This window comes from Podarcis raffonei, chromosome 17 (genome assembly GCF_027172205.1).
Source record: "Podarcis raffonei isolate rPodRaf1 chromosome 17, rPodRaf1.pri, whole genome shotgun sequence".
Taxonomy (NCBI): domain Eukaryota; kingdom Metazoa; phylum Chordata; class Lepidosauria; order Squamata; family Lacertidae; genus Podarcis; species Podarcis raffonei.
In genome coordinates this window covers 983,768-998,991 of record NC_070618.1, presented here as the reverse complement: position 1 = coordinate 998,991, position 15,224 = coordinate 983,768, and the positions used below count along the sequence as shown (strand labels likewise).

The 15,224-nt window shown below is 48.8% G+C and overlaps 1 protein-coding gene across 3 annotated transcripts in view; it reads left to right on the top strand.

The window, feature by feature from the left end:
• The first annotated feature begins 1,679 nt into the window (after positions 1 to 1,679).
• SIDT1 (SID1 transmembrane family member 1) overlaps positions 1,680 to 15,224 on the top strand; it is a 55,847-nt gene continuing 42,302 nt past the window's right edge. The window contains exons 1-4 of one of the 3 annotated variants that reach the window (XM_053371906.1): positions 1,680 to 1,738; positions 10,255 to 10,376; positions 10,926 to 11,096; positions 13,024 to 13,069. In XM_053371906.1, the coding sequence (XP_053227881.1) occupies positions 11,035 to 11,096; positions 13,024 to 13,069 (108 nt within the window). In that variant the 5' untranslated portion in view covers positions 1,680 to 1,738; positions 10,255 to 10,376; positions 10,926 to 11,034. Of the gene's footprint in view, positions 1,739 to 3,081; positions 4,327 to 10,254; positions 10,377 to 10,925; positions 11,097 to 13,023; positions 13,070 to 15,224 lie in introns of those variants that run through there. The other 2 variants (XM_053371904.1, XM_053371905.1) reach the window with 2 other exon arrangements.

Genomic DNA, 15,224 nt, shown 5'->3' with positions numbered 1-15,224 from the left:
AATTCCTTAAGGGGGAGACAGTGCTTCGAATGTGCTTCAAAAGGTAAGGCGTCTAGGTGCTATTATTTCAGAAAGGAGCCCTGGGACCCCCTGCAAGCCAAACCTTGCCTTCCTTCATCTCTTAAGAACTGTTCTCTATGCGAGTAGGGCTTCTTCCTGGTTTTTGGATTCTTGTCCTTTCACTATACATGATAACTCAGACCCATAAGGTGGGGGACTCCCTTCCGTATTCAGCCCCCACAAAAAAGTTGTCCTCAGAACTGTTTAAATGTTTTTGCCTTTTCCTTTAAGGATACCTGCAGAACCAGGTTTGAGAGGCCCTTTGGACAGGGCCCAACTCCTTGCTACTTTCACCACTGCCTCCAGGGACGAACGAAGGCTAACCGACACCCAGGGTGAGCCAAACCGCTACATACGACGCATGTGTGGCACCACTACGTACGACGCATGCGTGGCGCCGCCATGTACAGCGCATGTGTGCGACACAGTGCATGTGTTTTAGGTAGCGGTTTGCCGCCAGCACCGCTCGAACGCCTTATGGACAATGGCGGGATCCTCTGCTCATGGCTGAAGCCATGAATGGAGGATCCTCCACATGCGGCAGCAGCAGTGTGATGGCAGCTCACGCCGCCACGCCTGGGGGCGGCGGGCTGAGCACCCCACGGGGCGCCTTCTTGTCACACCCCCCCAGACATGGCACCTGGGGCACCCCGCCCTCCTTGCGACACCACTGACTGCCTCCTTTTACCATTCACTCAAGGCCCTATGAGTCCTACTGGCCAAAGTTATGATAAGCAGCAACCCCCTTCCTTTTCCTCCCTCCTGCAAGTCCTCATTCACTTAGGAAAGGCAGGCAAAGAGGCAACAGGATGGATGGGATGCAAAGGGAATGGGTATGGGCACATGCTCAATAATGGTAGCATCTGACCTGGCTTCTGGACTCTGGCTGGTGATGTGGGGTGGTGCTGAAATTCCCCCCTTTTTATTAGATCTCAAGCTTCCTAGGTCAGCCGGCCATATCTTTTTTTTACAGAAGTCAAGAGGCTGTAGCAATCTGAAAGATGCATCCTTTAAAATGTATTATGGCTGGGTTTCCAAATAAAATCTGAACCTTCTAGACCCATGGTTCCCAGTGTGGGGCACATATAAGATATATGTCACGGGGGAGGGGGCATGAGGATTTTAGAGATGCTTAGGTGAAGTATTGGGACGCGGGTGGTGCTGTGGGTAAAAGCCTCAGCGCCTAGGGCTTGCCGATCGAAAGGTCGGCGGTTCGAATCCCCGCGGCGGGTGCGCTCCCGTTGCTCGGTCCCAGCGCCTGCCAACCTAGCAGTTCGAAAGCACCTCCAGGTGCAAGTAGATAAATAGGGACCGCTTACTGGCGGGAAGGTAAACGGCGTTTCCGTGTGCTGCGCTGGCTCGCCAGATGCAGCTTTGTCACGTTGGCCACGTGACCCGGAAGTGTCTCTGGACAGCGCTGGCCCCCGGCCTCTTGAGTGAGATGGGCGCACAACCCCAGAGTCTGTTAAGACTGGCCCGTACGGGCAGCGGTACCTTTACCTTTACCTTTAGGTGAAGCATGGCCAAAAAAAAGTTGGGAACCACTAAAAGCAGTTATTTTTAGGCAAGCCTTCAGTGCTACCATCTTAATAACTGGTATTTTATTGCTTTAGACTAGGTATGTGCAACCTGTGGCCCTCCAGGTGATGTTGGACTACAATTCCCATCATGCCATCAGGTAAGGAGATTGCTTTTTGACAGTATTAACAAAGGTTGCACGACAATATTGCAGCTAAGGAGAAAACTCTTGCTGTTCCAAGATGAGAAGGAAATGTTTACTGGAAAGTTGAGGGTGTCCATTGAAAGGTGAGGTGGGGAAACAGGATACTGAAAAGGAAGGAACTAGCTTGCTTTATCTTCTTACACTTGATAGTGGCCTGGGTTGCTAAGGGGCCTGACATAAAAGAGCTTCACTGCAATATACAGCAAGGTGGAAAGGAAAAAGATAGTTCTTCAGCTATCACCATCCTTGGATAGGGATAGCCTGACCCCAGCTGGACTACTGTAATGCATTGTACATGGAGCCGTGCTTGAAGACTACTCAGAAGCTTCCTTTAATGCAAATTGTTGTTGACAGAATTTTGACCAGTGCAGCAAGATAAACTCACATTGCACAGATTACAAAAGAACTGTGTTGGCTGCCTACGCACTTCCAAGCCCATTTCAGGTTTTGGGTGGTTACCTATGAAGCCCTAAATGGCTAGGCACCTGAAGGACTCGCTGTATCAACATGCCTAAGGGGGTTATTCACATTCCAATGGGGGCAGGAGCTTGTTCTGTGTTCACATGTATTAGGTCTTTCTTTGCGGTGGCACCTACCTTGGAAGGTGCTTACAACCTCATCACTTCTATTTCAGAACCATGTTAAAACATTTTTTTTTTGTTTACTCAAGTAATTTGAGTGTTTTTACTGTTTTAAACAGTCTGACTTTTTTTAGTTGGCTCTGTATTAACACCCCCCCTTGGTTATGTTATTGTTCTTGCATAAATTATTGTGTTATTTGTTTGAATCAGTAACTTGTCCAGGTACCATCAGTGAAGAAAGGAAGGTTGGTCCTTCTCTGAATTATGGGATGCTATCCCTTTGCAAACGCAGGTGGCGCTGTGGGTTAAACCACAGAGCTTAGGACTTGCTGATCAGAAGGTCGGCGGTTCAAATCCCCCTTGACGGGTTGAGCTCCCGTTGCTCAGTCCCTGCTCCTGCCAACCTAGCAGTTCGAAAGCACGGCAAAGTGCAAGTAGATAAATAGGTACCGCTCTGGCGGGAAGGTAAATGGTGTTTCTGTGCGCTGCTCTGGTTTGCCAGAAGTGGCTTGGTCATGCTGGCCGCATGACCCGGAAGCTGTACACCGGCTCCCTCGGCCAACCCCAGAGTCGGCCACGACTGGACCTAATGGTCTGGGGTCCCTTTACGTACCCCTTTGCAAATGCAACAAGCATTTTTTTGGGGGGTTGTAGCCAGGTTTGGTCATTTTGCTCTTCATGCATAACTTATTGTGTCATTTGTTTTTTGCTGTTCGAATGACACAACATACGAAAGGGAGGGCTATGTTTATTTTTAAATCAATGAATCAAAGTAATTGCTCAAGAACTAAGCTGTAGAATTTGGCATTTAATGAGGGCTACAGAAATACAGTAGGCTTAATTCAAGTGGCCGATTTCCGTAACCATCTATCTCAGTAATCCGTTCACCACCACCCCATCCGAAAGCTAAATGTGACGTTTCAATAATAAGTACTCGCAACCTTCTCGAAAGTGCTGCGTACGGGAGGAAGCAGAGCGATGATATGAGCAGGAGCCTGCAAATGGACACGTGGCAGAGGCTGGCGCAAACCACCCAGGCACTAAAGTGTGGGATTGGCTTCGGGCATTATTTTTACAGATCGCTGCCCACGAGACGATGTCTTGCGAGAAAAGCAAGCGGGGGGCTCTCCAAATAACAATAAACACAACCGTCGTGAAAGGTTAATCGCGAGTGATGTTTCCAGCCGGAGTTCGCCTCCCGCCCGGGTTTTTCTGCTTGCCGAGCCCCGCGCGCAATAAACGATTTTTTTATCCCGGCGAAAAGGGGGTCGCGCCTTTCGGCGACCTCCGTCTTGCGCAAGACCTAAAGTTGGAAGGACACGTCCTCCTGGCAGCCGAGAAGGGAAAGGCAGCCAGTTAGTTCCCAAGCCTCGGCCGGCTCCCCTTCCCCGGGGACCAGAACCCAGGTGGGTTTCTGCTGCGGGATCTGCGCGCTGCGCAGCCGGCTGCTGCTGCCTTCTCCGCGGATGCCTCCCTGCGCGCCGAGTAGGAGCAGCTGCCGTCTCGACCCGAGGGAGATCGGCGTCTATCAATCAGACGCAGAGCGGGGGGAGAAGGCAGATCCGGCATAGGCGCCTCCAATCCGGATTCAGCCACCGCTACTCCGGCTGCAGCGGGAGCATGGAGAGCCCCGGCGCGGAGAGCAGCGCCTAGCCAGGACTGGAAGGCGACGCCGGGCCCGGCGCTAGAGCGGACCCTGCTCCAGCCGCTCCCGGTTTCCTTTACTCCTCCTCCTCCTCCCCTTCACCTGGCCGGGGGATCATGAGCGGCTGGGCCAGGCTCGCCGGGCTGCTGCTGGCCGTCGCCGGATCCCGCGAGCTGCAGCCTCCCCGCGCGCAAAGGAGAGGCGCCGGGGCGGCCGGCGCGGAAGAGGCAGCCCAGTTCGACACCGTCTACTCCGGCCAGGTCAACCGAGCCGCTGAGCGCCTTTACGCCTTCAACTACACCAGCAAGCCGGGCCAGGTAAGGCGAAGCACCGCCCCGGGCTGCTGTCCTCCTCGCCGCTGCCCGGCAGCGGAGCCCGGACGACCGGCTCCAGGGGCGCTCGGTCCCCATCAGACTCGCGAGCCAGATTCACCTGCCGGGGCCAGGAGCCTGGATCCCCGTCCCCCCGGGCAGGGCGGGGGGCGCCGGGAGAGAGGCAGGCCTGTGTGGCCGCCCTTAGGGATGGCCGGGGGGTCCAGACAGCCCTCTCTGCGGAAGAGCCGTTGCAGGCAGCCGGAGCTGGGATAGGAAGGGCAGGAGATCCGCGGCAGGGAAGCGAGACCCGTCTCGCCTGCGCGCCTGCATCTGACCGGCTGCTGCAGCTGGACGGTTGATACTGGGAGAGATGGATCGACCTTGGGGCGATTCGGTGGGGAAACCCTAATGTCTCCAACGCTTCTTTGGGGGGGGGGAATGCGCTTTAGATGCGGTTTGGGACCGCAGACTGCTGGTCTTCCCTCCTTGAGAGTCTATAGTGGGGGTGGTAGAAAGGTCCATTTGTCTGGTCCATTATCTTCCCCAGTTGCCCAGGAAACACTTGCATTGTTTGGTGTGTGTGTTTTAAATGCATCCATCCTTAACTTCTTGCCCTTCTTTCTGATGAAACATTTTCTGTGGCTGATTGCTCGATTTGGCAGTTTAATTCAGAAAAAGAGCGAGGCATCACGTTTGTCTTAAGCTTTTTGCTTGATTTGGGAGTTTTATTCAAAAGAGAGAGAGAGGCCACGTTTGTCTGAAGCTTTTGAGTCACCAAACATCTTAGCTCTGTCCAGTACTGTATAGATGAATATTTGTCAGGGAAACAAAGAAACATCTATTGTTTAATGAGAATGCATTCATAAAATCTTTGGAGATGTTATAGAATACATTGGGATATAGCTGTTACCTACCCAGATATAATGGGACGCGGGTGGCGCTGTGGGTTAACCACAGAGCCTAGAGCTTGCCAATCAGAAGGTCGGTGGTTCCAATCCCCATTGCTCGGTCCCTGCTCCTGCCAACCTAGCAGTTCGAAAGCACGTCAAAGTGCAAGTAGATAAATAGGTACCGCTCCAGCGGGAAGGTAAACGGCGTTTCCGTGCGCTGCTCTGGTTCGCCAGAAGCGGCTTAGTCCTGCTGGCCACATGACCCGGAAGCTGTACACCGGCTCCCTCGGCCAATAAAGTGAGATGAGCACTGCAACCCCAGAGTCGGCCACGACTGGACTTAATGGTCAGGGATCCCCTTACCTTTACCTTACCCAGATATAGCTAGATATATTTATTAGAGTACCCAGTTTCTATGTTGTATGGTATACCTGTTAGAACAGAATTAAATAATGAGATGGAGGAGTAAGCCATAATGTGAATATACCCTCCCTAAGGCTGAAGCTAGATGTGAACCTGAACTTGTAGTTATTTTTTAATTGTTAACTGCTGCAGGGAGCCCTGATTTTCATTGGTACTGTAACACATGGGGAGTTGTGTCAACCTTTTCCTTCTGCTATAGTCCTGGTTAAAACAAGTTTCCCTTCTGGCGTCTATTAGTGCTGGAAGAAAACATCACATGGGGTGGGTACAGTGGTTACATGTTGCAATAATGCTTTGCGTTTATCTAATATTAAAAGCACTTCCCATTCGTTGCATCAGGAAGCCCTACAGCAACACTGTATTTTCTCATAGTTGCAAGGTGTGTATGTGTTTGTGTCCGGTACCTGAGGCAAGATTTAACTTCCTAGTTCACAGGTCAGTCCATTACAGAGCAATCTTTTACTCACCTTGATGCCAGCCCACAGATACACTGTACACCTGCCAAATACTACGCTTATTCAGCCTAGGGCAAGAAGGGAAAATACTTTTTTATAAAAAAGATAGAAAATGGAAGGATACCCTGCCCTGATAAGCACAAGCTTTGTTACTGCCCTCCAATTGCAGGTGGGACTGGCAACACACCCCATTATGTGTGGCGATGGAAGCAGCCGGTGACAGTGAGACAATTGGGGACACCTCCAGCACACCATCTTGTATCTTAAAGACTACAGAGCACACAAAGGGATACCATTGCACCCCAAGTCCAATGGCTCCAGGGACATCATGCTCTCACACAGGGATTTTTTTTCTGCCAGAACACAGTTCTGGCACCTTTTTTGCCATGCTTTGCTCAATAAGTCTGCTCAACCCAGCAAAGGAGGTCCCTAAGTGATGAGGTGCGCAGGATGGCAGCCAAAGTGGCCTGAGTGGGGTGGGGAGAGCAGCCAACCTGCCATCTTGTCACATGACTTGCGTTACAAGATGTTGGTGACGGTGGTGTCTGGGTTGGCGACTTGTGGGAATGTTGTGGATACTAGGAGAGGATATATTGATTAAATATTATCCTTCCTAACTCACGCTAGTGAGTCATACAGCAGAGTTCATTCCCTTCTATACACAGCAGGAAGCTAGTTGCAGATTCGTTTGAATCTCTTTAGTTAAGCAATCCAGTCTGGCATGCCCAGATTGGAGTATATTCCTGGTAAGACCCCTTTGTCCCTCCTAAAAAGAATATAGACACAAGAAGCTTAAAAAAAATAAGAAGAAGAAGTTTACTCGCATTCAGTTCACAGCTGGATCCCTGAAGGCAGGCTTTAGCTTAGAGTTACAGAAGAAGGGTTGAGCTCATCCCATATTGGAATGAGCCCATGTCCTGGTGGCTGAGAGCCAGCAGACAGCAAAATACATCAGTATCAAGAGAGCATGGCACCAAGAGAGTAGCATGGCATGAAGAGGAAGATGGCTGCGCAAGCAGCTCCTCTTATGGGGTCTCCCAGGGTCACGCCCACCTACCTGATCACACGCAGGGGGAGGAAGCTCAAGACCAGTATGACAGGAAGTCCTTCTGGAACTGGAGTGACCCCGCGTGTCCACTCTGGGCAAACAGGAAGTGTTGTGCTTGACTGCTTATGTCACATCCCACACGACTTAGGTGGTGAGTTCTGGCACCTTTTTTCCTAGAAAAAAAGCACACTTCACTCATGTTTTACATTCCTGGCGCACCCACACACCCACAAAACCCAGTCATATTAGGGGCAGAAGAGAGGGGCATGCCTGGGATTAAAATTACCTAGCAGATACCACAGAGCCATTTCCTAACCACTCAGCCACAGCAGGAGACCAGAATCATGGGGCATTTTTCTCCCACCTCTGGGGTGAAAATGGTACAAATCTTTGACTTTCATACTCAGAGCCAGGTTGGTAGCTGTGTTGGTCTGACGCAGTCGAAATACATTTAAAAATTGTCCAGTAGCACCTTAGAGACCAACTACGTTTGTTCTGGGTATAAGCTTTCGTGTGCATGCACACTTCTTCAGATACACATTCAGATGCTCAGAGCCATTCTTGAATATTAAAGCATTCTCTGCTTTAATGAAACACTGAAAGAAATTTAGCCTTGATGCAAAGATGGGGAACCTTTTTTCTGTTGTGGACTGGACCGCATTCTCAATAACATGTATATAGCCTGGAGGGGATTTCATTAACTCTTTAAGCATTGGCATAGATACAAGATATCAAAGGTAGCATTGCCTGATTAGAAATTTCTCAGGCAATGATAGTTCCAAGACATCTCTAGTTTGAGAAGGCTTTGAAAACTTGCAAATAAAGCTTTACTTTAAGTGGCCACAAATTGGCACAACGTAAGGTACACCTTTTCAAAGCTGTGATTGCTTTTACCTTTAGCTGCCAGAAAAGGGATACAACGGTAAAATATTTTAATGGTGTAGTTTATAGAAGCAAACATTAGGTGGTAACCAAGGAGACTATGACCAGGAGGTTGGTCACCATCTACTTTCCATTTTTATGCACGTTACACAACACCACACACACACACACACACACACACACACACACAATACTGAGGTGTTATAATTTGTATCTCAGGCTGCTTCCATGATACTGGGTGGTTTGCAAACTACCACCTCAAAGAAGGGCTATAGGATTCTATAGGATTCAAAATACGAGCTTCTGTTCTTTAAAAATGATTCAGTGCAAAAGATGGCAATGTGTGGACCAGAAGTCTTATGTGGCTGGCATCAGAGCTTTTGTGTAGCTCAGGGCTGACAGAGTGAGGCAGTTGCCAGAGGCAGTGATTGCTGGAAGGAGTGGGGCAGTGGTAGCCCCCCCACACACATGGGGGGGGACACCCACCCTAATGCAGTACAGATCTCTGTGTGCTATGAAGGGCTCCTGCTCCCCTCTCTTGGAGTGCAATGAAGGATGGGAGCCTGTGGAAGTAAAATTCATCTGTGTGAACCTTATTGGCTTTAGCAAGAGGAATGGGGTGGGGGGGTTGCCCCCACACTTTAGCCAGCAAAAAGCCTTGGTGTGGGCCACATCCTATATTCTGAGAATATAGGCTTATTTTATTATGGGAGCTTTCAGACTTCATGACTGTGGAGAACATGGGAATGATAGAATGCCATAGAAGTTCCAAATAAATAAATAAAAATACATGGCTAAATTTATAAGCTTTGAGGTTTTATAATTCCTGGTACTTACAATTCTTAATATTTCTAATTCCACATTGATCTGGTGAGAAGGGATTTGTCTTGCTTACAAGTTTTTCCAAAAAACCCTCCCACCCTCTCTCTGGCCTAGACAAGAGGTAGATTTAGAGCAGTGGGACCAGTTCTGCCACACTGAGCGCCGAGCCTATGGGGTGCCTGAGGGTGTCGCGACTATTGACGTGGTACAGAGTATAAAGCGTGGGGTTGACAGGGAGAATGTACGTGTGAAATATCACAGGTTTCATTTTGTCCCCATGGATCCTGGACTCGAGGGTGCCTTGCCAGCTGTTATTAAACTTTATGGAGGAGAGAAGGATATGCTTGTCGCATAGCTTGTGTTGCCATGGCAACATTAATAGACACCTGCCATGAGGACATCTGGCTTCTTGAGCCACTTCTGTCCTGCGGGTGTTCTGGGTCTGTAGCTGACAGGCAGTTACAGGTTCTCCTACATTTCAAGGCTACATTCTTCCTCTTTTGCTGAACATTGTGAGCAGGAAAAGCTTGGCTTATTGCTACACCTTCTGACGTTTTTGATGTGAGATAACAGGAGTGGCAGTCAGGGCAACCCCAAGGAAAGATTACTGCCCATCTCAGGATGGAGGGCCAGGGGCATAGAGTGGCATGGGTGGGGCGATCCACCATGGGGGCAGGGCAATCCATGCACGGAGGCGGCACGGTGATCCGCACATGGGGTGCTGCACGGGGGTAGCACGGCAATTCGCTCAGGGGGGTGGCGTGGCGAGCTGCCCACAGAGTCTGCCTGGCGGATTCAAGCACTATGCTGCTGTTATGGGCAGCACATGGCCCTGAGCCACTGCGTCACTCCCAGGAGAGGCGAGTGGCTCAGGCGCACTGCCGGCCAGGCCCCGTGCTGCCTCCCACGGTGTGCCATTTTGTCACACACACCCCTCAAGGATGACACCTGGGGTGGGCCGCCTTCCTACACCCCCATGGAGGGCATCTTTATAAGACGCGGGGGGCGGGGGTGGATGGACAGGGCACTCCAGCAGAATGCCAAGTGGCATTTGCTATGAGAGACACTGCTGACAATATTCCAAGTGCCTTGTCTCTCAAATTAGATTGTTACATGGGGCAGGTAACAACATATTAAACGTCTATGGCAAGTTCATTGGCAAAACGGAGGCAAGTTTCTCAGAAAACTAATGAGGAGAATGGTGCCTGCAAATGTTTGCCTCATATCCCAGGTTTGACAAATCCTAGGAACAATCTGGTTGTTGTTCTTTAAATGAAATCTGGAACTTCAAGTTCAGAGGGTGGGGGACCATCTGTTCCTCTTGCCTCCCCATCATGGGCACCCTTGGAGACGACGCCATGTGGGTTTTTTTAATTAGTGAGTGCTTGTACATATTTTTTTCTCTTTGCAGGTGGATGCAGTCCGGGTTAATGTGCAGAGTAACTCTGAAGATCTTCAGTATCCAGTCTTGTTTGTAGTTCGGCAGCAGAAAGGAGTGCTATCCTGGCAGGTCCCACTTATTTTTCGAGGCCTGTAAGTAGTTTGAAAGCACCTCAAAGTGCAAGTAGATAAATAGGTACCGCTCCAGCGGGAAGGTAAACGATGTTTCCGTGCGCTGCTCTGGTTCGCCAAAAGCGGCTTAGTCATGCTGGCCACATGACCCGGAAGCTGTACGCCGGCTCCCTCGGCCAATAAAGCGAGATGAGCGCCACAACCCCAGAGTCGGTCACAACTGGACCTAATGGTCAGGGGTCCCTTGACCTTTAAGTAGTTGTAGTATTGTCATTGCCTGACGGTGTATTTGATGCTATTCTGTTTAAGGTTTTCCATATTTAGTCCCCTTCATCGAATAGGGGATGAGAGCATATCATTGCATCACTTGTACCTGTGGCGTGGTGGAAGGATATCTTCAGTGGCAGAGGTGTGTCTCAATTCTGCTGGCATGATGGGGCTCCTGCAGAATCCTATAGCCCTTTCATCAGTGCATAAGGAATATGGTTCAACATGGCTGTTCCTCTAGAATTTAGCATTGTCATTTTTCTTGGGTATGAAGAATTCTGGATTTTATTCTTGTTTTTTCAGTTACCAAAGAAGTTATAACTACCAAGAAGTGAGCCGTACCCTCTGCCCTTCACAGCCCACACCTGACAGTGGACCTTCTGAGCAGATCATATTCGTAGATGTGGCTTCCATGGCCCCCTATAATGCCCTATACAGACTGCAGGTCACCAAGATTAAGAGCTTCCAACTTATGTGAGTGGTTCACGTTTTGACTCTGAACTTGTCTGTGTTTTTTGTTCTGCATTCACGGTTGCTGTCAGTTACACATACGTATTACCACTGTGACTAGAAGACCTTAGGCTACTTTGAGATATGGTATAATCGGTTCAGGTTGCTCTGGCTTACTGTTAGCACAGCTTGGAGACAGATTCATTGCTGCAGCCCACACTCTCATGCTTGCTGCAAGGGAAAGCTGGTGGACAGCATAGGTGCCAACTCCCTGGGGTCCTGGGTGCCCGAGCACCCACAAAATTCCCCACGAAGAGGCCAGGCACTCACAAATTTCAGTGTCAGGGCCATGCACACTGCATGGCACCCATGGCCTAGGGCACCCATGGTCACAAGTTGGCACTCCTGGTGGACACATCACTCCATCACTCTCTTCTGGCAGAGTCTTTTTCACTCTTGGATAAATTTTAGTTGGATCCTCAAGTGTGTGTGTGTGTGTGTGTGTGTGTGTGTATACCTTCAACTTGCAACCCATCTGTCTTAGCTTGTCCTGACACACTGGGTTTGTGCTGGGCAGTTATAAATGCAGATGTACATATATACATGGAGATTTTCACTTTTCTGCCTTGTGCTATTGAATATCCATGGAAACCCCTGCTGGCTTTTCTAAGAGTTTGTTTATTCAGCCATTGGTAATTTGATTTCCTTAAAACACACACACACCATTATCACAAAGCATACAAAAAGATAAAGGAAGTAACCGCTTTCAAAAACATTAGTGCAGCTTACAGAGTTGAAACAGACTTGTAGCACAAAACAGATCACTACAAATCTGTGGTTCTCAAAGAGTGTGGTGTACCAAACTGGTGTGGAAGGAGAGGGTGGCAAGTCTGGTGGGAAGATTCATGGACAATCAAACTCATTGAGTACGTGTTCATACATAAGGTACATATGTAAGAGGCTCGTTTATAATTATATTTTGGAAATGACTCATGTTCTTATGTAGCTGCATTTATTTTGTACTTACTGGATGTCCCATGATCATATTAGAAAGTAATTGTGTTATAAAGCAAACACTGCCAGGAGTTGTTTCATTTTGTTTTCCAATGTATTTGTATGAACAACTTTTGATTCTAGCCCAGAAAAGAAAGTTTGAGAACCACTGCTATCATAAACAAATGGGGAAAAAGAGGGATTGGCATATTCCCTCTTGCACTTTTACTCCAACCAAGATTGGTGCATAGTGACTGGAAGGTGGGGCAGTTCCTCTGTATTTCCAGACAGAAAGTAAATTGAATTGGACAGAGGATGGTTTCAGGAGGGAGGTGTTGATTTTCCCTCAAAACATCTGTAATTTGATCTCTGCTGAAGAAGCCATCACAGCCACCTGATGATTGGTCTATTGTCTTAAGCCAGGCTTCCTCAAACTCGGCCCTCCAGATGTTTTGAGACTACAATTCCCATCATCCCTGATCACTGGTCCTACTAGCTAAGGATCATGGGAGTTGTAGGCCAAAAACATCTGGAGGGCCGAGGTTGATGAAGCCTGCCTTAAGCGATGCAATGAAACTGCCTGAGTTTTTCCCCTTTGAGGAAAAGACCTTAGGTTCAGAGATCACTTTCTTCTATGAAGGGTGAACAGGGTAATTCAGGGCATCTGATTTAAGGAGAAAGAGATGCTTTCATAATCCAGCTTCTCAGTTTTGCTTTGGCACCTGCTATATACCAAATGAACTGATGAGCGGGGATACCCGCCGGCTTTTCTCATTGACTTTGCGGGTGCCTGGCCCCCACAATTATATTATTGTGAGTCCCCAAACACCCACGGCCCCCTGGAGTTGGCTCCTATGATGGGCTTTACCTTCAAAAACCTTCTTCCTGCCAACGTTCCGATGTATTTTGGGTTTTATGTTGGCATCCATACTAATCTTTCCTCCTCCTGTGTTTTCAGGTTGAACACTCCTTTTAGCTTCAGTGCCAGCCCTTCCCAACCGCAGGTAAGTTAGAGTACTGGATGCTAAGTATAGATTATACACCCCCCCGCAGTGGCAAGTGAGTATAATTAGTAGTTTGACTATTAGGATCACTACCTCTCCTTTCTTAAGATGCTGATATGCCCTAATTGCACAATACCAGAAAACATTATCTTGTGGCCATTGTAAGTACTGTATTTTCCCGTGTATAAGATGATATTTTCTACTAAAAAAAATAGTCAAAAATTGGGGGTCGTCTTATACACAGATGGTGAATGTATGGGGTTTAAAACACACACACACACACACACACACACACACACACACACACAAAACCCCCACTACTTACTTTCCTGCAGCTGCCATGAAGAAGCTGCTGGAACCAGTTCCACCAACCATCACAGGCTGACCGCTGGTGGGATTTGTTCATTCTTTAGCAAATGTCTGGGTCAACAACTTTCTGCCGCTTCTGATTGTCCGGGTTTTCATTTCTAGAGATAGGGCAACCCTAAAATAATGATTTTTAAATTCTGGGTTAAACTAAAGGGGGTCGGGACGCGGGTGGCACTGTGGGTAAAACCTCAGTGCCTAGGACTTGCCGATCATAAGGTCGGCGGTTCGAATCCCCGTGGCGGGGTGAGCTCCCGTTGTTCGGTCCCAGCTCCTGCCCACCTAGCAGTTCGAAAGCACGTCAAAGTGCAAGTAGATAAATAGGTACCGCTCCAGCGGGAAGGTAAACGGCGTTTCCGTGTGCAGCACTGGTGCTGGCTCGCCAGTTGCAGCTTCGTCACGCTGGCCATGTGACCCGGAAGTGTCTTCGGACAGCGCCGGCTCCCGGCCTCTTGAGTGAGATGAGCGCGCAACCCTAGAGTTGGACACGACTGGCCCGTACGGGCAGGGGTACCTTTACCTTTAAAGGGGGTCACCTTATACATCGGGGCATCTTATACGTGGAAAAATATGGTAGATAAGCTTTATTGTACTAGCCAAATGCCATAACAAAACCATACAAACACTACCAGGAAAAGAAATATCTACAGTATATATAAAAAACAGAACCACTGCCTGAACCATCAAAATAATAAAATGCAGATGCGTTACTGAATGATTTGTAGAGTGGGGACTCCACACAACATGCAATATTTTCCTATTTAGAGCTCTGAATCTCCCTCACAGTTTACTTCAATTTTGTCCAGGTTCTTCTTCCTGATCTTTCTTGCCACCAGTGCAAACAGGGCCACAGTTTGAGTCGCTGGAGCATTGGCAACACTGAGCAGCCATAGCAGACTCTCTGTGGGTGGGAGAGGTAGCTTTTCTGGACAAGCAAGGCATTTACAAAGCGTTCCCTAGGCTCTGTATATAGTGGGCAATCTAATAAATAGTGCTGGATGTCCTTCAGCTGTGGTTGCCCACAAATACAAAGTCTATCTTTGTACAGAACCCTGTTATAACGCCTGTCCAGGACAGCAGAGGGCATTACTTGTGGCCATTGGAAATAATTATATCGCGTTGCATACTTCTACCAGGCTCTTTGCCTGTCCAGGTGCACGGGGAGGCCATGTCCCAAGGAACAAATCATTAGCAAGCAGTGCTTGCCCAGTATACCTGAAGGAGCATCTCCACCCCCATCATTCTACCTGGACTCTGAGGTCCAGCCTCGAGGGCCTTTTGGCGGTTCCCTCACTGTGAGATGTGAGGTTACAGGGAACCAGGCAGAGGGCCTTCTTGGTGGTGGTGCCCACCCTGTAGAACGCGCTCCCATCAGATGTCAAGGAAATAAACAACTACGTATCTGACTTTTAGAAGACATCTGAAGACAGCCCTGTTTAGGGAAGTTTTTAAAAATGTTTGATGTTGTATTCTGTTTTTAATCTGTTGTGAGCCCCCCAGAGTGGCTGGGAAAACCCAGCCAGATGGGTGGGGTATAAATAATAAATTGTTGTTATTGTTCTGCCTGGACACTGAGGTCCAGCGCCGAGGGCTTTCTGGCGGTTCCCTCGCTGCGAGAAGCCAAGTTACAGGGAACCAGGCAGAGGGCCTTCTCGGTGGTGGCTCCCGCCCTGTGGAACGCCCTCCCACCAGATGTCAAAGAGAAAAATAACTACCAAACTTTTAGATGACATCTGGAGGCAGCCCTGTTTAGGGAAGCTTTTAATGTTTAATAGGTTATTGTATTTTA